Source organism: Coffea arabica, chromosome 7c (assembly GCF_036785885.1).
Source record: "Coffea arabica cultivar ET-39 chromosome 7c, Coffea Arabica ET-39 HiFi, whole genome shotgun sequence".
In the NCBI taxonomy this organism is placed as follows: domain Eukaryota; kingdom Viridiplantae; phylum Streptophyta; class Magnoliopsida; order Gentianales; family Rubiaceae; genus Coffea; species Coffea arabica.
This window is the reverse complement of record NC_092322.1, coordinates 11,872,029-11,893,696: the sequence shown is the minus strand read 5'-3', so window position 1 is coordinate 11,893,696 and position 21,668 is coordinate 11,872,029. Positions and strand designations below refer to the sequence as shown.

Sequence of the window (21,668 nt, the reverse complement as noted above, 5' to 3'; positions counted from 1 at the left end):
ATTCTCTTTAGCGAAAATTTCAATTGCAGCCGCCTTTTTTAAGGTTTGAAAAAGTATGAAAACCTCCCCAAAAAAGTATGTCTTGGCTTCCAAACAGGGCCATAATCTTGACGATGTAGAGGCGATGTTTATATACAATTGCAGCTGAATAAAAAATATGGCCGTCGGAACTTGCAGGTAGTCGTTGTTGAGGCTGCTAAAACATCGCTTATGTTTCCACGTGGTGCTTGTAAGTTCTTGAATTGTATTTGCACCCCCTCAACTTTATTAATCATTTCAACCTTTTAACCACTTGCAATCTTCTGTCAACACAGGGACCAAAAGGGCATTCATGGAATAAAAATCTCATCTCACTCATGACAATAATATTTTAATCCTATTTGAACGAAATTGTTACAAAAATCACAAAAGTAAGGGTAGTCAGTGGAAATTTTCAAACCTCGGGGGGTGTCAGTGCATTTCTCGACAACCTCAAGGGAGGTTTGTGAAATTATCGTGTATCAAAAATCTCAGGGTAGTTTCTGAAATTATCCCTTTTCTTTAATTATTTATTCAGTTATTTAATAATTTCTTGAATCTTTGGCCTTTTGGAGCAAGTGGATGAGCATGAAAGGTGTTATCCTGTTTGAATATAGTTTTGACTTTCGCGGATATGGGAAAGGAAATTGATGAGAGCTTTTTCGGTTGGTCAGAGAAGTGAAATCTATTTTGGCAACTATATCCATTGTGTAAATTGACTAGTTTGGCCTCCTTACAAAGGAAGAAAAATGTTTATGGAGTTTTAAAATTCCTAATGAAGTACCCTATTTGAGACATGGGGAAATCTCATTGAATTCTAATTGTGATTTGACCCTAACATTACCATTGTGGTAGGAAAGTTCCTTCCATATCTAAAATTAGCATCTATTTTTTTTTTCTTTTTTTGACATGTGGGCAGGAACCAATATTGTAGTCAATTCTATTCCATAGGTTTGTCTAGTTTCTATTAAAGTCAATTAATAATTGATTGAAAAACTTTTGATACAAAAAAAATAGTAAATGAATCTATTAAAAAAACACTGAAAATGAAGAACAAGTTTACTACTTTTTCTTTTTCTTTTCTTTTCTTTTTTAACAAACCACAACACAAATGAGAAGAGAGAATCTACCTATCTCATATAAGAAGTTAAAGGGAGATATTCATCAAGATCAGAGCGATACACTACTCCACAATCGCTAAATGTTCCTAACTAAAAGTGGCAAAATGGATTCATATTCACCAATCTATCTATATAAATCAACCTTAAATAGATTTGGATGATCCATATAAATTCAATGATTTTAAATGGATAACCATTTAAATCCAATTATGTTGATGGATTTAAATGGATTATCCATGTCATCCATATATATTTATTTAACTTGAAAAGCAGAAAAACACACACAGTGATTGCAAATATTTATAAAAAAAAAAAAAAAAAGTGGGATAGAATCTTGTGGGACCATTTATTCTTTCCTTCATAACTTCGTCGTATGTCAAGTTAATTTTGTGAGACCATCTATTCTTTCCTTCGTAACTTCCTCATGTGCCAAATTGCCAATAACATTAATTGCATTTTATTCGCTTCTAGTTCATAGACTTCTTCCATCCTTTTCAAGAATATATTTTAGTTTCTACTCTTGTTTTTTTAATTAAACTCTCATGCAGTAATGGCCGCAAACATTTACATTCTCAAGTAAAGAAAAAGTAAGAATGCATCACACAGTGTCAAAGTAATTTTTTATTTTTTTATTCTTTTATTTATAAAAATGATTTTTCCAACGAGTGTCCCCGCAACACTAGTTAAGATACATAAATGACACCTTCTTTTTTTTTTTTTTAATAAGTGAAAGGTTTTGAATCCAAAAACTCATACTTATAATTTCTTTTCCCTTATCACACAACCCAACCCTTTAAAAAAAAAAAAAGACACCTAATTTACTAAGTAAACATAAGGTATCTTGTATATCAATGGTCTAATAAGGAGTTTCATACTTTCATACATTTTTAGGTACTACGTGCTCATGTGAAAAAAATATTTTACTTGTCAAATAACATAGGACCTCTTATTATAACTCTATTTTTATTCGAGGCATCCCTCTTGAACAGGAGTGCAAAAAATTGGAAATGTAAACTTCTTTTTACTGTAAAGCCGTATTCAATTCACCCAAATGTTATAATAATGTAGCCAAGTTCTTAATTGTTCATTACTTTACAAAATGATACTTAATGTAATGATGAAAGGTTAAATTGACCACAATAGTTAGATTTTCTTGGAACTAAACTAATTTGAAGTTGCTTTTATGAAGAACTGAAATAGAGTAGTAGTACAAGCATTTGTTATTACCAAAAGCTTTTTAGGTGATTTAAGGATGAACTTTGGGGATCTGTATTTTTTTTGAAAAAAAAAATTGGATCTTAAATTTAGGACTTGAGAGAGTAAATGGATGGATTACGGCTTTACACTATCCATTTAAATGGCATCCATTTAGATCCATTTATTAAATGATTTTAATTGGATTGGATCAATTTGATCCACTATCCATTTAACTAAAATCATTTATCAACCATGTATCCATTTTACCACATCTATTCCTAACCATATTATTGCCCGTAGAGTGATTATAAAACTTTGTCAGTAATCAAATCACATAGTATTCATTTTATTTTATTGAAGAGAGTAGGGAGATAATTACTTCTGGACAAGGAGAAATCGGGTTGGGGAAAAGCAAATAGTGTATTTGGATAGTAGATTATAGGGACAATTTTAGAAGGTTTTTATGAGGCATATGACAAATATCATTTAGTACTCTTGAACTTTGAAAATTACCATTTGCCTTCCCTATTTTCAACTTTTTATAACATTATAAATCCATTTTAAAATATATTATTAAAAAAATTCATTTTTTGATAGAGAATATGTTTTCATTCCAATATCACCCTTTTCTTGTGCACCATTTTTATTGTCATAACAAATCTAATTAGCCCCTTAAACTTTTATAAACTTTGCCTATATGCATTTGTAATTAAAAATTATAGGATTTTAACAATATTGAAAAACATTTTAATTGTTTTCATGTCATTAGTTGGCGCAATAAATGTTAAATTTAGAAACTTGCAAACACTATTTAGTAAAAAGAATGACATATTTTGGTACATATCAAATGAGTTTGTAAACATAATTAAAATTTTTTTCCTAGTTTTTAGAAATTCTAACAATTTGAAAAACTCCTCAAGCTGATTGTAAAAGCTTTGTAGTTAATAATATTTGTTGGCTTGAAAACACCTTAAATATACTTTAATATACTCTCATGTAAATCAATCACAAAAAACATATTACAATATCATTTCAAATAATTTTTTTCAAGTAATCTCCTATCCAAACACACTTATTATTTATTTACTAAAGCCTCATAACTATTTTTATTTACGTAGTTTGAACTTTAAACATAATTTTCTTGTATTGTTGCCTTAGTAATATAATGTTTCAACTTAAAAAAAAAAAAATTAAAAATCACCTTCAGATGGTGCCAAGTTTGATATGAACCCCTAACAATTTTAAATAAAAATAGAAGTACAATGAGAAAGACATCATACCTAACCTCATTATTTCTATATATATAACATCCGTAAGGAAAATTACGTCTATCTTATCTAAGGAGGCCTTTGATAAAGTATAAATAAATACATAATTTATAACCAACGGACATGTACTTGAAGTCACAAAGTATGCAAGTTCATCCGCCATTGAATTAACGTCTTGGAAAACAAAACATGGTGAAACAAGTAATCGATTAGCCACTAGATTCAAAATACGGAAGATGATGTTATCAATCTTCTAGGGAATCCTCGACGACCTTAGCATAATATTTGAAATAACCTATTCGTTCATCCATTTCAATAACAGCAGTGTAATTTATATTAAAGTTTCGGCGAGGATCGAGATGAATGGTAAAGTGAAGAAAATTGTAAGTAAGAGATTTTGGATTCAAATAATCTTTAGCGTTCGTCCATTTCAATAAGAGTCCATTTTCTGCAAGAATGTAATGCAAGAGAAGGCTCGTCTCCTGCTTCACTCTCCAACCGCATCACCATTGCTAAAACGTGCTTCATCCATGGTAGCTGTCCTTCCATACTAAAGCTTCCCTTGTATTAAACCCATAATCACTTATTATTAGAGGAACTAACGCTCCTACCACAATACCATTCCCAAAACTCACTTTGGTCCATGCCTAGCCTGCGTTCCCACATTGCAAGATTGGCTTTGATGCTACGGTTTCAATTGTAAATGAAGTGATTGGCATTGGAGTTGTTGTTTGGAGTCGTGATGGTCAATTGATTGCTGGCTTATCTAAAAAAAAATCAAGGGCCCAAGTGATGTTGAATTGGCAGAGGCTCTAGCAGCGAGAGAAGCGGTTTCACTTGCAAAAGTTTTGTTTTGATGATTCCAAGTTTCATATTGAAAGGAGATGCATACTCAGGTATTAAACTGATTTGCAATTTTGAAGATATACTCTCAAACATACTATAGGTTCTGTAATTGAGGATGTTCGCCTAACTCTGCTAGACGAACATGTTGTGGATGTGGATAAAATTTGGATCCCTAGATAAGTTAACAAGATTGTACATAACTTTGCACTTTTTTGCAAAGTCTATCAACCAACTTGAATCTCTTTGAAATTTCCCTCAAACTTTTGTGAACCAATTGGCGCTGGAGGAATTCTAATAATCTAATTAATAAATTTATGATTTTTACCTAAATAAAAAACGTGTCCATGAATGTTGAAAGGTTTGGCGACTTTTTTCTCCTTATGAAAATAATTAAATATGATATCATCTATTTTTTTTCTTTTCTCTTTTTTCGAATTGGACAAAAGAATAATGTGAAATCATGTTTTATAAAAGTTAATACACTGCCAACACGGTCACTTTCCTCCTTAATTTTTCCATATTAAAAATGCATAATACCTTCGTTATTTTTGGACGCACGTTTTTACTTTGGATTAATTTTTTTTTTATATCAACAATATTTATACTATCAATCAGCATTGAATGAATGACGCTTAAACAAAATTTTAGATTTAAAATTCAACTTTTACATATATACTATGGATCAACGATGATAGTATTAGTATATACATTGTAAGATTTACTCTTTTACGTCTTAGTTTTTTTCCCCCTTGCTTACGGTGCAAAGAGCACGTAACTAAAACGCAATCGTTTCAGTTGTGTTCTGGCCTTCCGGGTAGCCGCTGTCGGTTCGATGGGGCGACAATTCAACCCGTGCCCGTGGGTTAAGTTGGAAATGGCCATCTGTAAATTTGCACCCAGCGAGGCGCGCTCCAAAGATGTTCAAAACATGAAAGGCGGGCTAAAACCTCCCGCGGTCCCGCCTCTCCTTGCCTAACCATCCAGATCTTCCGCCCCCTCTTCCCTTCTTCAACTGCAATCACAGCTGATATCAAGCATCCCTGCAATCTGGACTCAGGCATTCCTTATTGTCCATAGATTCTCCAAATCTTTCACCACGAGGTCAGTATCCAACGTCATCAACCGAAATGTTGTTGTTGTTGTTGTTTTTTTTAATAAATTTGACTTTATTAGTTAATTTTCATGTAATGCCCATCAAATCCCAGATGCCCTTTTTATTAAAGTTCGCATTTTTTCACCTTTCTTGGAGTTATCAGTCATTTTTGTCATGACCTATTTTTACTGGTTGTTTTGGGTGCATTGCTTGCTTTCTTTTTTGTTGGCTATATAGTGACTTGTTTGCGTATTTCAGGAAATATGTGAGATGGGATCTTTGATGTAAAAAAAGTTCAAAAAGTTGGTTATTTTAGTTGGCAATTGTGTTTTAGACTAGTGAATTTGACGATGGCTGAGAATGATAGCTTTTCTGATGGACGTGGCAAAGATCGGGTAGTTTTAGGTGATGTGACAAATCAACTTGGTAAAAGGAGGTTTCATTCAATTTCAGGAGGTGGGATCTGTGAAAATGTTGATAAGAAAGAAAACAAGAGGCTTGTAACTAAATTTGTTAATGCGAGTGACAAGGATAGGGGTAAAAGGGCTTGTATATCGCCTCGGCCATGTAGTCAGATTAGTTCCTTGAAGGGAAACGTTATAATGGGCGTTTCGAGGATATCACCTGAAGTTAAGGATCCCAAGTTGTTGGATAATGAAGTAGGTGGTTCGGTTCTCCATGCTACTGCACAGGCTGGTGATAATTTGAGAGGTAGTTGTGAAGATGGTTTTTTGAGGCCTAATTGTGCATCTGAGAGTGATTGTGTTGAAGTAATTTGTGATAGTGAGGAAGGTAGAGTTGGTTCTGGAGGCTCTCAAGATGATAGTGATCATAATACACAAGTTTCGGGGAATGATGGTGATGATCATGATGTTGACAACTTGGTTATGAGTCAGACTGGCTCTGTTGATTGTGCAAGGTTGCCAGAGTCTCAGGAGTCTAGAACCTTTGAGTTAGAGCGATGCAGTGGACTGAAGACTGATGGATGCTCTAATTTGACGGCAGATATTGACTTGATAAAAGCTTGTTCATGTTCATTCTGTACAAAAGGTATATCCTGAAATTTTGAGCCCTATTTCCCCACCTAGTCATTAAATATTAGATTCTAGTTTCTTGAACTGCCAATCATTTTTGTGCACTTGCATTGATAAGCGTTTGGTTTGTTCTGATGTCGCATTCAGCTGGTTATATATGGTTAGACCTCCACTACCAAGATATGAAAGGTCGAATAACAGGTGAGTGAGTGAAAATCTGTATTTGGTAGTCACTAACGTCTATTGGTTGCCATTTTGATTCTGCTCCTTTTCCTTTCTCCGAACTTTGTTGTTCTATCTGCAAAGCACTAAAAAAGAGTCAAAAGGATGCAAGCATTCTGGTTGAAAGAAGTTGCAGGAATAAAGGAGCTGGTAAACATGATCAAGGAAGCTCTAGCTCAGCGTCAAATTTAGAACATGATCTGATGACTCAGTGGAGGTCCCTCTTTTCACATATGGAGGGTATATTTGAACGTGAGGCCAAGGAACATGTAAGTATATGTCTAGAACATTTTCTAAGTTCAACATTTTGCCTGAATATGTGAAGTGTGATATTGGATATTACCATCCAACACTTATTCTGTACAAGGCAATCCTATTATGTTTTACTTTGATACTTTCTTCTTCCAAGATTGCATTTGCGCCCAGTAAATATTGTCTGATATAGCTGATTATTTGATATTATTAAACGTGGAAACTGAATTTACTTTGTAAATTGGCTGGTGGAAACATTCAAGTAGTGAATTTAGTCATCATGAGAAGTTGAGGATTGGACATGTTAGTGTAATGTGTCCTCTGTTGTTTAAACTTTCAACATCTAGGAATCTAAATAGCAAATCCAGTTTGTCTCCTATAAATGGTAGATAGGTGATCTTTATTTTTACTCGTTGAGATTATGAATTTCACTATATCATGAATCAACTGGCTGGAGAATGAGGCTGTTACAATCATTACTTTAAATAACATGGAATCCTTTTACAGAAGTAAAGGAGAGATGAAAAGAGGCTCAAATGTATGGGTGGTTAATGAAGAACTGAAGACATAAGCATAATTACCAATAAAAAAAATCAAAGAATCTCAAGGTACAAGTAGTTTAATGGCGATTGATGAGAAATTAATGTAAGCAGTGCCGGAGAGTTAATGTTAGAATTACTAGCTTTAAATTTTATTCTTAATCTAAGTTTGTTAGAGACAATTTACTACCACCATCAGGTTATGTTAAATAGTGCAGCATAAATCAAGTAAACTGAACTCAACTAAGAGGCTCTTTTGTAACTTGAGCATACTGATGTGAATAGCACATGAATGTCATATACCATTCTACATGCTCGATCATTACATGTTCTGAGGATAGAACAAATGTAGGTTATGATTGCCAGGTTCCATTTGGGTAGGAATTTTCTGCTTGGGAAATTGTGTGTGTGTGTGTGTGTGTATGAGAGAGAGAGAGGAAATCCACAACCAAAGACTTAGAATAACCCCGTCAAAGGTTTGAAGATTTGTGTTAGAGTCTAGTTTCTGGTAAATGTGCAACTAAAAGGCCATAATGAATCTAACGTCGATTTGAATGAAAATTTTTTTCTTTTGTTGTATAAAATTGTTTTCTCTAAGCGATACCTATTTTAGTTCTGAATTATGCAGTCTTTGATCGTCTTTCATTAGTTGCAGACTCAGTGGTTTGTTGCTGGAATTTTCCCTGCAACTTATCATCTTTTCTTTTTATTATTATTATAAAGAATAGAAAAGTTATATTAGTGGGATGGATTCCTGTTAATTCATGATCTGTTTTACATAATTTTATATCAACTGGAGTAACCTGCTTCCTTTGCCAATCTGAAAGTGTTGGTCAATTCATGTATGATTGAAGCATCGTGGAAATTTTGTAGCCTATGCTTCGGCTTTTAACTAAAAGAAAGTTGGCTTTTTATCCAAGATCTGTAGTATTGTTTGCAACTCCCAGTTATGCCTTTTCATTGAGATTTTCATGCAATTATTGTGCAAACGATAATGATTTTTTCATTTAGTTTTATTGCCGGTAGGCTTCTTAGAAGTAACTAGCTGATTTTCTTTTATTGCAGGAAATCAGTTTAGCTTCAATAAAAGATTTAAGAGACAAATGCAAGACAGAACTCGAAGTTATAAATGGCAAAGCTCCAGATAGCCAGTAGTATGATCTTCATGCTTGTCATGTTTTTAATGCTGTTATCTCCTTTAAGTTTTTTGTAGCTTGCCTGCAACCCTTTTTTTTTTTTCATGGTCTTCAACATCTTTGTATTTCTATAGCCCTTTTGCATCTCAAGGATTTCTATTGTATGTAACATTTGCTGTTCCAAGAATAGGCTATGCCCCGTGGCTTCTTGAAATACCCACGATAGCTCTGTTCACTCACGAATAGAGTATTTCACCTGTTTTACCCATGATAGCTCTGTTTTACCTTCAAATTCCTGTCATATTAAGATTACATGATTGTATTATTAGAAAATTTGTTGAAAGAATGAGTTGAGAATTTGATGTTTAGCAGCCAATTGTTGCTAAAAACAAGATGTAACTATATAACCAACACCTTACAGGCATTTAAGATTTAAGATGCATGGTGTATATATATACTTTGAAGCGAATATAATCTGTGTTCATATTTGCTGTGGATACACAGTTGCGGGGAGAAAAGAAGAAAGAAGTTATCACCGGACAAGTAAGTTAAAAACTCATAATGATATTTTACATTCATAATTTTGAACAGCAGAAGATATGCAAATGAATCTCCAATTGTTGTTCTAATTCATTTTTTCTTAAGAAATGAGTTTAAACAAAAATGGCAAAAAGAAAAACAATACCCAGAAAAGGATTTTGTAGAAAGAATTGGAAAGGTCTTTGGTAAGTGCAAATGAGATCGCTTTACATCTGCTGTTTTGTTGGTTAGACAATAGAGGCTTTCAGAAGAAATATAGGTGAAACCAGCGTAGTATCCAGTACAATTTTCCTCAGCATGAGGCTCTCAGGAAGTTATATGCAGATGTGGTATTTTCTCACTATATTAAAAGGAGATATTTCAATTATATTTCCCTGTTAATATTGATTCCTAGCAGAATCAACATAGCTTGCTACTTAAAGAAGAGTATGCTATGCCATTGTAAGGCAGATGTTGGAGGAAACTTGTGTTGATTTGTGACGCCAAATCCCTGGTCATCTGTAAGTTTCTCTTAGCATCATAGCCAAGAACATGGAAGTTTTTGCTTTCAAAATTTTTCCCTGTATTAATTACACTCTGATGCCATTGTTAGCCAATGGGGCATTCTGCCAAGAAAGATAAAAATGCTGCATGGGGGAAGCAATTCACTCTCCCCCTGGCCACCCTCCCCCCTTCTCCCCTCCCCTGGTCCCAAAACTGAAACAGAAACAAGAAAACAATCGAAAGAAAATGATAAACTGCTTTACATCTCTGAAGAGGAAGTCCTAATCGATGGATTGGAAAGAAACCAAAAGTTTTCTTGGGTTGACTTTAGTACAAGAAGATAAACCTCTAAAATGTCAAAGTGATTGTTCAAACCTGCACGAACCAGATTACCCCTGATAATGGTCATTACGAGTATTTCATTATCACGCACGACATCTTAGCTTTTAACTGCTACTAAGTATTTTATGTTATTTCTCTTCAAATATATTGTGACGTAGCTTGTGATGACTGGCTAATGGCTGCTTAAAAAATTTAGCACTTAACATGCCGAGCATTGCTGGATGTGGAGGTTTTATCAAGATAGTGTCATATGATGGCATTGACAATTGTGAAAGTCAACTCTGCCTTCTTTTATCAATATTTGGGATCCACAAGGTCAATCGAATAAATAATCAAGACTTTATAGGCAACTGAACTTACTGGAAAAACCAGAAAGTCAAGTAGTTTGTTCATCCGAGTGAATCAGACCTCCACCAAGTTAGGTGCATTGCCGCAACACCACTAAAAGGTCAAGTTTTGACCATCAAACCCAGGCCAGTTTAGTCTGCATACATTGGTGTTGAGGCACCCAATCATATTGCCACTAAGTATATTGAGGTTGAGGAATTGTTGGTGGAAAAAGTCAAAGGGCTTCATGTCTGTGTTGTTTGTGGACCTCGTTACTCCACTTCTTGTGGAGGTGAGATGAAGACTTTAAGAAATCAATCATGTTTTTCAATTGCATTATGGGCTATCCAATTTTATATCCCCCATATGGAAGTGCTGATGAGATGGGGGCAGTTTGCATCTCATCTCTCTGTGTACATGATGGATGGATACACAGGCACTCTGCATTCACAATATAATAGACTACATTTAATGGTGGAAAATGGATCAACTTGGCATTTGATAAAACATGGAACACATGGATTAACATTTTAGACACTGACAGTGTAGTCATCTAAACACATTAACGTAAAAAAATTTTTTTTTTTACATTTACAGTGTATAAAAAACTTAGTCTTTGTTAATTAGTAACGGGTACTTTCGGCCCACTTATTGCTTTAGTTAAGTGTGTTATAATACGTGTTGGTTGACTTCAAGGAGGGAAGAACGAGTGTATATATAGCTTTTCATTTTTGTATATTCCAAGACTTACTTATGCCCATGCTTTAATTTCATGGTCAAATGCATGCTTCAATTTATTAATAATAATTTGAATCCAGCTGGGCCAAGAAACTGCTTTGTGGAATTTGTTTTATCCGACAGAAATGGGGCAGATTAGGTGTCACAGGGATCCTCAATAGGTGTCATATGCGAGCTAAGTCTCATGGATGGCAAGAAAGGGGACTTGACTAAAACATGGTTTTGCCTTTTTAGAGGTTTCTTTCCTCATGGGACCTTTTTTTTCTAAAAAAAAAAAAAAAAAAAATTCTTTCGCAAGTGAAAAAAGAAATAGAAAAGAGTTATCTAATTAAGCTTTGTAAGTAGATGCAATCAAGATTGAATTCTTTCATCAAAGAAGTGAGCCAACCATGTTTGAAATGTAAATACCTTAGATCTTGAAACCAAATTCTAATGAATTATATATATATATATCTCGATCTAGGTATTGTTTCTCTTGGAACTCCTCTCGAGAATAAAACCCTTGATCTTATTATGGGAATGGTGTCACCATCATGCAACTACTATTGTTATCAAGTCTTCTTTTTTTTACTAATATATAAGAAGTTCAAGAAAACTTGAAGTGACTCAAAATTCTAAATTCCAGGCCCTATTTTGTGCAATTTTTAGTCTCTTATAGTACAAATGAATTGATTGATTAGCACCAGCAGCAAAAGTTCTCTCAAGGGCAAAAACTACTTAAGGATGACATTTACCGGGGAGATTAGTTTAGTTCTTAAGGATGCATGTAAATGCTAAACAGCTTGCCAGACACCAGCTGCCAATGTAGTAGAGGGGGTACAAAAAAGAGGTTTGGAAATCTCAACCTCAAGAGAAGGGCTCTGAATTATGTACCAATTATAATATACTACAGTACCAAACTAGCTAGTTCATCATTGACAAGGGGACTTTGGCATTCCATGTCTATTCTACCTCGTACTTCATTGTCATCCCTACCGGACAACCATAGATAATTGTGTTCCAAACCCTAAAGTTGAAAGTCCAAAAGCAGTCCCCAAGGGGCAAGATTCCCAACCACCTGCTTCTAGTTGCAGCACATGCACTGGCTGCAGTTTGTAACTTAGAAAGGAGATTGAACCTCTACCAGATACTGCCTTATCAATCAATCCAGATTGATGAAATTGTCCTTATTCTTGATTAAAAATTGCCTGAAGTTTTCACGTCTCTCAAAGCCACATGAACTGTCTGAAGCCACTCTCAAATCTCTAAATCCATCCGGCCTTCATATATGGCACCCAAAAATTCTTGCACATATGACAAACACGGAATCATTAATCTGTGTAGGCTAGGAGGGCCACGAGTTCCCATTTTTCTACCCTAGATTAGCTTCTTTATGTTCAAGGATAGATGCTAGATGAGTTTTGTTGATTGATCCTGCATGTACAAGGATGAAATGGGATTCGAGATTTCTACAATCACTGACCGTATGATCAACAATGTAACAGATGCAGATAATAACACATCAATAAACAGAAATTTCTGCACCCTTTAAAAGTGGTTACGTTTCAGAATCAATCTCATCCGACCCATCCCCATGATCATCAATTGCACCCTACCTAGAATCCAAACCGTGGTTATAGGATCCCCTCAAACGATAAAAATGTGTCATGCATGACGAGAGAATTTAGGACTCAATGTGCATCAAGTCACACCTTAGTGGTCTTCAATTGTTTCTAGTCATCCTTCAATTTCAGAAATAGTGGCTTAGTCGACAAAGAAATCTGGTTTCATTGTCAATGACCATCAGACTCAGAAAGCGAGATGTGTTCATTTGAACGTGGCAAACTGATGTCCTGACCAAAGGGTCCTTCAAAGAGACATCTCACTGCAAAGTACACATTTATTATTGCGTATAAGCTTCTTCAATGTAAAGAGTACATTTTAATCTTGAATTTTACAGCTAGAAGTTAAAAAAAAAATATTGGCTTAATAGCTGCTTATATTCGGACTATGGCAATTGGCAGGCCTTAAATTGAAGAAAAGGCACAACAAATTTTATTCCTTTTAAGTATTTTACTTAATAATTTTATGCTATATCAATCTATTACAATTTTGGTATCAAACGAACAAATGCTGCTGAAAAAAAAAACCAAGGAACTAAGAAATGCGTACAATTTTTTAATGAATCAAGGCCATTGAACTTTGGATCATTTTGAAGAAAAATGGGAACATTATTAAGAAACATAAACCAAGTATACGGAAGGCCTTTAACGTTGTAGCAATAGTTTGTGCCCTGTGAACTTAGGATTAGTTCCTTCAAAAAAAAAAAAGTCCTTAGATTAGCTTTAGAACATCATTAAACCTTGGAAATTTTTGGATAGGATAACGGCGGTGGATTTTATACTTTGCGTGGCATATAAGTGACGGCCACGTAGGAAATGACGTGTCAGACGTAAATAACAGGCTCCACTAATATCTCTGGATCCCAGCGGGGCCCGCAACAAATCCGATGGCTTCGCTTCATTCTCACGCTAACTCCGCAACTTGCTCACCGTCCGTCCCTGAGGCTGAAAGTAAAAGCTTCCCTTTGCGCCCAAACTAGGAAATTAAATACTCCCTCCCTCCCATTTTGATAGTCCTGTTTTTTTTTTCACACAATTTAAGAGAAAGTAGTTAATTTTATTGAAAAAGTAAATTTAAATTACTATTTTTCTAAAATACCCTCATATTAAATATGGTACAACTTTATGGGAACTTGAATTGATGGTAAAAAAAGAATCAACTCTCATTAAATGAGGTAGGTTTATAGTAACAACTACTTCCATTGAATAAGGGTATTTTAGAAAAATTAAAATACAACTACATTCTTCAATTGAAAAGTAGACTACAATTTGAGACAGATGAAAAAGGAATGCAGGACTATCAAAGTGGGACGGAAGGAGTAATAATAATAATAATAAGAAAAGGACAAAAAGGTTGCTTTGTAACCACGGTCCATTTATTATTTATCTAGCCTGGGAAAGGTTTAAACAAGGACGAAAAAAAATAAAAGCACTTTTGAATATTATTTCGTTTGCATTATAAATATAAAATTTAATTATACTTTTATAATTACATTTTTTATCTTACAAACATCACATCACAAAAATTATCTCAACTAGTGCTTAATGCATATCCAATGTGTGTGCAATCAAAAAATATATATAATATTGATGGTCGTATATTTTAAATAAAACTTTTATTACTGAAGCAAACTTTAATCTTTGAAATATTTCTCATAAAATAATTTTATATTGGTAGTTGTAATGTTTAGGGATAGTTATGTTGAAAACATATACTTAAATAGTTAAAAGTAAAAATAGTTATAAGTACTTATAGGTAGTTAAAGTAAAAATAATTTTTACGAGGATAAAAAAGAAAGACGATAAATGTTAACCCCAAACCCCTTCCTCATCCTTTATATATATATATATATATATATATATATATATATATATATATATTCATATATAGTATAGATATTATTTTAAATAATTTTGAAATATTTACTTTATTTTAGGTCAATAAATTGGTTGGCTGTCAGATGAAAATGACACGACAAGAGGAACATTTACTATTATAAGAAATCACTTTCAAATATAAGTTTTACTATATCATATTCAATTCAACTTGTTGATGAGGTTGTCTTGGAATTTATTTCACTAGGTCCAACCTTGCAAGTGTGTACCAGTGAGTCACGCAGCACAAAAAAAAAAAACTGAATATAGTAGTATGTTTTGAAGAATAGGTCAATTTGATCCAAGGTAAACTAGAATTAATTGATGTTAAACTCACAAAATCTTGATAGTTTCTGTTACTATCATCTCTAACACTAACACAGATTACTCACTTCGAGAAATTGCCTTATATATGACAATATTTCTTATGCAAGTGCATCTAGAATGAAGCTTGTATATGTTCAGACACAGGATGGGATGGGATAGTCACTCCTAAAAATTTAAAATTATCATAAGTACTTTTGAGTGAAAACATAAGTTGTCGCTAAATTTCCAAAAGAAAAATTTTACGTGTCTGCCATTTTTTTTTTTTTTTTGGTGTAACAAGTGCCCATTAAGGTACTCATTAAAGAATTTTCAAGTATTATTTGTAAACAAAAAATAAAAAAATTTATTCTAAAAGAGGATAGTAAATATGGCCATATCCATTCATGCATGCGCGCCCGCGCCCGGGGGGCGCACATAGATATATATATATATATATATATATAGACACACACATACTAATCAATACTCTAAATAACTACCAAAGAAAATTTTTCTAACGAGCGTACGGTCAGATATCTTTTCAGTTTAATTTTATTTCACTGAAAAATTAACGGACGAAACTGAACAGGCACCCGCTAAATAAATCCATAAAAATCTAAAGAATGCAAAATTTTACAAGGGATACCGTAAAAGTAAAAACTGGATCAAAGTAGTAGCTTGCAATGGCATTTGATTTCGAGGGGTCCTTTTCTCCGTCCGCTTTCTCGTTGGCTCGCTGGCGCCGCAATTGACGATGGATTGTCGCACTCAAATTAACTTCTTTGCCTTCCCTATAGTTTCGTGTAGGAAAATGATGATTATGATTTATTCTTCTCTTTCTCCTTTTCTCTTTGCAATTCTGACTCTACACTGTTAACTTCCCTTCACCGCATGAACTTTGACTTATTTGCCAGCAGTTTCTACCGCTACCGCTTCCCCTCCTAATCCATGGTTTTTCTCTTTACATAGACAACAATTATATATAATCCTGCGTTGCGTAGACGTGGATCCCACAAGTATTTTGTCTCTTTGGCACACGTCCATCCATCTTAATCCTTTCAAGAAAATGGTGGTTTTGCTTTTTGCTAATGACAAAATTAGATGGGGTTTGGTAATGGATAAGAAATGATTAATGCAAATTGGGAAATCGTATCCTATGTCTCGCTTTACCTTGGGGCAATATGTAGCACCATCATGACCATGAAGACTTACTGATGATGTGGGCTATTTTCTGTTTTCTAACCAGGCTGCTTGATTGGTGAATGTCATATTTCTTACTCAATTATTGAAAGGCACCAAATTTCAAGTCTAATCATACTTCTTCTTCTTCTTCTTAACTACTTTTCTTAAATTCAGTTGACTGTTGGGGGATGAGTTATTCATGTAGTAATGAATATCCATGGAACCACTGAGCTCGGTGGCCACCACCTTGCTTCCCACCATTTGGCACTAAATGTAGCAGACCACTTTAAGTGATCATCGGACGAGTGTGTGGTGCGTTCGTTTGGGTCGATAGGTGATTCAGTTCTTTCTGATTTTTCTCTGGGCCTCCTCAGGCTCTCCTCCTATCCCATAGTATAGAATATAATAAAATAAATACAGGGTCTATCGTTGCAGGAAAAAAAAAAAAAAGAATATCCATGGACATTCATGTTGTATGGTGCTGTATTCAAAATCAAAACAAACTTGAGAATCCAAAATGAATTATTTCTTGAAGGGTACCCCCTAAAGGATTGTCAAAACCCAAATTTGAATTTGATGATAACTAATTATTCATGATTAAATAAACTTTGGAGGAACTTCATTTGCTACATATGAAGAAATGGATGTTACAAATGAGGTTCACCAACTCAAATTTTAGTTTTGTGAAAAAAGATTCTAAAGTTGTAGCAGTATCATTTTACCTCGTGTAAACAGAATTTGGTAATAGTGGAATGCGAATCTTGGACTTGTCTGTGGCCTCTACAAAAGTTGGTGGTGTGCGATTATGCCAAAACCCATTTCCCATCTAAAAAGAGCCAATGAAATTGAAACTGGTCCATGACTCCATGTTTTTTTTTTTCCTATTCTTCATCTTAGCTAGGGCCAAGTTAGACTTATACTATCAAAATCTGCTCCATGGGATGATAGCTAAAGCTGTGGTTCATATGAAAAATCTCCTTTCATGTAATCCAATGGCCAAGTTTGCTTCAGGTTGGTGATCAACTGGTCTTTTTTTTTAATCTTCTCACCCCTCTATCTCGCTTTCAACTGTCAAGTTCAAAATTCAAATTTTAAACTTGATTTTAAACCTTTAATCTGACAGTGAAGGGAGTCCTCCCTTAGCCACCTGATCATCATGCTGCTAAATTAAGAGGTCAAAATTCCTAAACTCTTTTCATCACATTTGCGTGTTATAATCTTTTTTACCTTTTTTTTTTTTTTTTATGAGAGTTTAGGTGTCATAATCTAGGCGTGTCAAAAAAAATAGAAAGGACAAAAACTTGTATACATCCTCGAAAGGCCAAAAAAAAAAAAAATGGTCCTCGTATACCATGCTACTACCATTTTGGTTCCCAAAGTTGAAGGTGACTGCCTACTAGCAGTCAACTACATTCACCATCTAATAAAAAATCTCCACGTGGATCTTAACTGGCACCTGCCAGTCTACATTTCATTGAGCTCCTCACGTGTCACTAACCCATTGGATCTTTCTCTTTCATAGAAGGTATCTCTAGAAGTTTGACAAGAATGTAGAATAATTAAGCAACCCAAAGCGGACTTAATACTAAAGAAATCAACAATTCAAGATTAAAATAATTAATCTTGTGTGTACCAGCCGCAGTCTTGGCCTTTATATAGAAGCATGGGAGTCACAACCATATGCAAGAGTGGACATCTTAAGTGAGGCCACAGAAAAATTTGAGAGTTTTTTTTTGTGCATTTGCTAATTTTCCTTCTTTTTCCTTTCCCCCTTCTTTATAACATCCCGCTTCTGAGATCCCTTTCTGTCATCGTCTGTCTTTCAAGAAATTTGTTGTACTGCAAAATTTTAAGGGTTGGTTTGTTTTTTTCTTGATTTTGAACTCAAACTTCAGCTGCAGAAAATCTCAAAGCAAACCCCCTATAAGGGTGTTTTTGAAAGCCAGGTGATTCAGAATAGAGATCCAGTTTTCTCTTGTAACTTTGGTATAGTTTCTTGTAGCTCTTCTTTTGCTTCTAGTTTGATTAAAACAACTAAGAGGGTCTTTTTTTTTTTTCCCCTATCCCTCAGGTGAGTTTTGGTTTCTTGATCTTTCATTTTCTTGAAGGTACATATATTACTAGTACTATCAAGGATACCAAAAGGTTCTTTATTTTGAAACCTGTTTGATCCTTTTCTTTTCTTTCTTCCTCTCCTACCACCTGTTTCATTAGTTTTTTGGTTCACAAGGACTTGGTTGTTAGTTTTTCACGAACTTTTTTTCAGCTCAGATCTCTTTTTTTTTTTTTTTTTTTTTTTTGTCTGAATTATTGATCTCAGTTATGGCAACTGCTATAGATATCTACAGTTACAGTAATCCTGTTTTCTCATTATCATCAGATCCCTTGAGGGAAGAGCTGATGAAAGCACTCGAACCTTTTATGAAAGGTGCTTCTTCTTTGCCCTCCTCTCCTACTACTACCTCTTCTCCCTTTTCCTCTTCTTCTTCTTCTCTTTCTCCTCCGTCAACTTCTTCTTCTTCTTCTTGCTCTTCTTACTACCCTTTTGACTCTTCTTCTTTCTCTTCTGAGCCCAACATGTACTCTTCTTTTACCTCATATGTTCCAACCACAGCCCACATGTTTTCTCAAGGGTTGTCTAGCTTTGATGAGATGGGATTTGATGAGCAATCAGGTGGTGGTTCAATTGGGTTAAACCATCTGACCCCATATCAGATCCTTCAAGTCGAGGCTCAAATCAAACTTCAAAATCAACAACAGCAATACTTAGCTGCTCAGTCCCTCCAAAACTATAGCTCAACAAGGCAATTGCAGCACCAGAATCATTCCCCCTTGAGCTTTCTTGGCCCAAAACCTGTCCAAATGAAGCAAGTCGGAACTCCTCCAAAACCCGCCAAGCTTTACAGGGGAGTTAGACAGCGACATTGGGGCAAATGGGTAGCTGAAATCAGACTCCCCAAGAACAGAACTAGGCTTTGGCTTGGAACCTTTGACACAGCTGAAGAAGCCGCCTTGGCCTATGATAAGGCTGCTTATAAGCTGAGAGGAGAGTTTGCTAGGCTTAATTTTCCAAACCTTCGGCATCAATTAAGCCAAGATTTTGGTGACTTCAAACCTTTGCATTCCTCTGTTGATGCTAAACTTGAAGCCATTTGTCAAAGCTTGGCCGATTCTCAGAAACAGGGGAATACAGGGGAGCAGCATCAGAAGAAGGTTGGGGTACAGACAATCCCAAAAGTGGAAAACACCTTTGATGATTCATTGAACAGTGAATATGTCTATCCAGGAAATGAGGATGTTAAGGTGGAGGAGACCTCATCATCATTATCACCTTCAAGATCTGATGAAACATCATCACTGGAAATGTCTTCACCTGAATCTGAAATAACTTTCTTGGATTTTGCTGAGCCCACTTTTGACGAGTCAGAGAATTTCTTGTTGCAGAAGTTCCCCTCAGTGGAGATTGATTGGGCAGCTTTATAATTTACTATATCTAATACATGTATTAGTTTTTTTTGTTTCCTTTTCTTTTTCTAGTCAAGATTTTAATATTGTAATAATCTAGAGTATCGTAGAGTCTGAACTATGGCTTTCCGCAATGGGTTTTTTGACATCTGCAGAAGCCAGTGATTAGTGGTGGTGCTGAAGTGTCTATTCTGTCCATATGTGGTCTGCTGGCATTTTTATCTATGCATGACCAAGTGGAGATATTTCTATCTGCATGCGTTTGGTTTTGTAGTTAATGTAACCAAGCATATCTATGCATGTATAATGTACTATCAGCCTTGTTTAATGTAAATTATGGTGTGTGCTATATTTCTTTTGATTACATCTTTTTAAGTAGCTTGTACATCTCAAAAATGGCAAGTAACACCTACAAGTTTTAGAGTACTACTCTGGAGAAGCATAATTTTTTTCCTTTGAAGGAGGAGACGCATAATTTGGTGAAGATTTATCAAGAACTTGGTGGGATTTTATTAAGCTTAAAATTGGTGATAGCCAAGTTACGACCTTTCTTCCACCTGTTTTTACACGACTAGAAAGTTTGTGCTAGGTCACCATAAATGTTCGGATTGCCGACGTTTCAGGTGGTCCTCTTCACTGGAGAAGCAAAACTATAGAAGGGTTAATTTGTCTAGTGCAGAAAGATAAACAAAAATAAGCAAGCAACCATCTTTTTCTATAAAATTGAAGAGTGCGACATATTCATTACTACCTTTTATTCATTTTGTGCCTTAAAATTTTCACTACTATTATTTAATATATGTACTTCCCATCTATAATTCGGTCTTCATCTGCCCTTTTCTTCATTTCTTTCTTTTTAATAGAAGGAGGAAAAGAGAAAAATGCCCTTTTGTTAGATTCAATTAGCAGAATAGGTGAATAGTTTCTCGCAAAATATACTTTTAAACTTTGAAGGTGAAAAATGAGCCAAAACTTAGTTAAAGATTTTTTTTTTAAAAAAAAGGAGGTAACTAAAGGGCCCTAATGAAATTTTCAATATTCGGATCTTTTTGTTTAATTTTGTACTTGGGATTTCTAGTTATTCGATAGCCTTCATGGGGGAGCTGATTTTAGTCTTCAATGGCTTTTTTCAAGTGTTTGGGGTTATAATTTCTTTGTTAATACCGACAGGACTAGACAATGAAGTGTCTTTGCATCATTAATCTATTTTTCTCGAAGAATAAAAACTTCAAATTTAATTATACGGCGAGCTTTGCATTATAATTTACTTTTAGCTCCTAAATTTGCCACCATCTGAGTAAATATATGATGCTTTGAAAAGTTCTACTTGGACAATAAATCTTTCTTCAAGAATCAATTTAGCATCTCAATAAGCAATTATACAAGAATGTGTATCACTGAAAAAAAGGATTATTACCGGTTATATATATATATATATATATATATATATATATATGTGCCTACTTGCATGTCAATCATATTCAACAAGCTTTACCAATTGTGGAGTGGTCTGACTGACAGAACTGCACATTCTTCCTCGTGTTGGAAAGTATCCGATGCTGTTAATTTTTGGGGTGATTACCCACTCACGGTAGAGAAAAGTGTGATTAATCAAGTGAAGCATCTTTGTGATTAGTCATAACATGGAATCTTTATTTTAATTTGTGAAATTATTCATCTTTTTGGAGAATGTTTAAGCTGCATTAACACGTTAGGGATTGTTGTGCATTTATCATTTGCTTTCAAGAATATACCCAAAAGTCCTTGGAAGAACTTATGTAGGGTGCGGTTGAGATTTAAAAAATTCACAAAGAGGCAAAACATATGCTTAATTTCTTGTAAGGGTGAATAGAAACATGTTTGCGGTGTGTAACTAACTTTAATAAGATTGGAATAACTTTTGTAATATATATAGAGGATATCAAAAATAACTTTCTTATTTTAAAAAAGGGTTAAGCTTCCCCGCTTGTTAAGTCTCCCAGCCTACTGCTCATTAGGGATGGCAATGGAGTAAGGATGGGGCGAGGGATCCCTCCCCTCCCCCACCTAGTACTCTAAAATTTTCCCTCCCTTCCGCCTTGTC

General features: G+C 34.6%; 2 protein-coding genes across 3 annotated transcripts; both read left to right on the top strand.

Annotated features, from left to right (window-relative positions):
• The first annotated feature begins 5,369 nt into the window (after positions 1–5,369).
• On the top strand, positions 5,370–8,895 carry LOC113698506 (uncharacterized). Its single transcript, XM_027218350.2, has 5 exons — positions 5,370–5,551; positions 5,802–6,593; positions 6,725–6,778; positions 6,884–7,068; positions 8,656–8,895. The coding sequence occupies exons 2-5, from the start codon at positions 5,894–5,896 to the stop codon at positions 8,743–8,745; spliced, it is 1,029 nt and encodes a 342-aa protein (XP_027074151.1). The 5' UTR covers positions 5,370–5,551; positions 5,802–5,893; the 3' UTR covers positions 8,746–8,895.
• An 8,900-nt stretch (positions 8,896–17,795) lies between these two features.
• Positions 17,796–19,949, top strand: LOC113699219 (ethylene-responsive transcription factor ERF056). Of its 2 annotated transcripts, XM_072057790.1 has the most exons (2): positions 17,796–18,106; positions 18,501–19,949. In XM_072057790.1, the coding sequence occupies exon 2, from the start codon at positions 18,521–18,523 to the stop codon at positions 19,601–19,603; it is 1,083 nt and encodes a 360-aa protein (XP_071913891.1). In that variant the 5' UTR covers positions 17,796–18,106; positions 18,501–18,520; the 3' UTR covers positions 19,604–19,949. The 2 variants fall into 2 exon arrangements, with proteins under 2 accessions (XP_071913891.1, XP_027075221.1); XM_027219420.2 differs by having other exon boundaries at positions 17,796–19,949.
• The last annotated feature ends 1,719 nt before the right edge of the window (positions 19,950–21,668 follow it).

What these genes read in the sequence shown, in the direction of transcription:
- LOC113698506 (XM_027218350.2), top strand. Translation starts at nt 5,894, where the DNA reads ATGGCTGAGAATGATAGCTTTTCTGATGGACGTGGCAAAGATCGGGTA. An exon ending in TATGAAAGGTCGAATAACAG is followed by an intron (nt 6,779 to 6,883) that starts GTGAGTGAGTGA and finishes CTATCTGCAAAG; the next exon opens with CACTAAAAAAGAGTCAAAAG. An exon ending in AACGTGAGGCCAAGGAACAT is followed by an intron (nt 7,069 to 8,655) that starts GTAAGTATATGT and finishes CTTTTATTGCAG; the next exon opens with GAAATCAGTTTAGCTTCAAT.
- LOC113699219 (XM_027219420.2), top strand. Translation starts at nt 18,443, where the DNA reads ATGGCAACTGCTATAGATATCTACAGTTACAGTAATCCTGTTTTCTCA.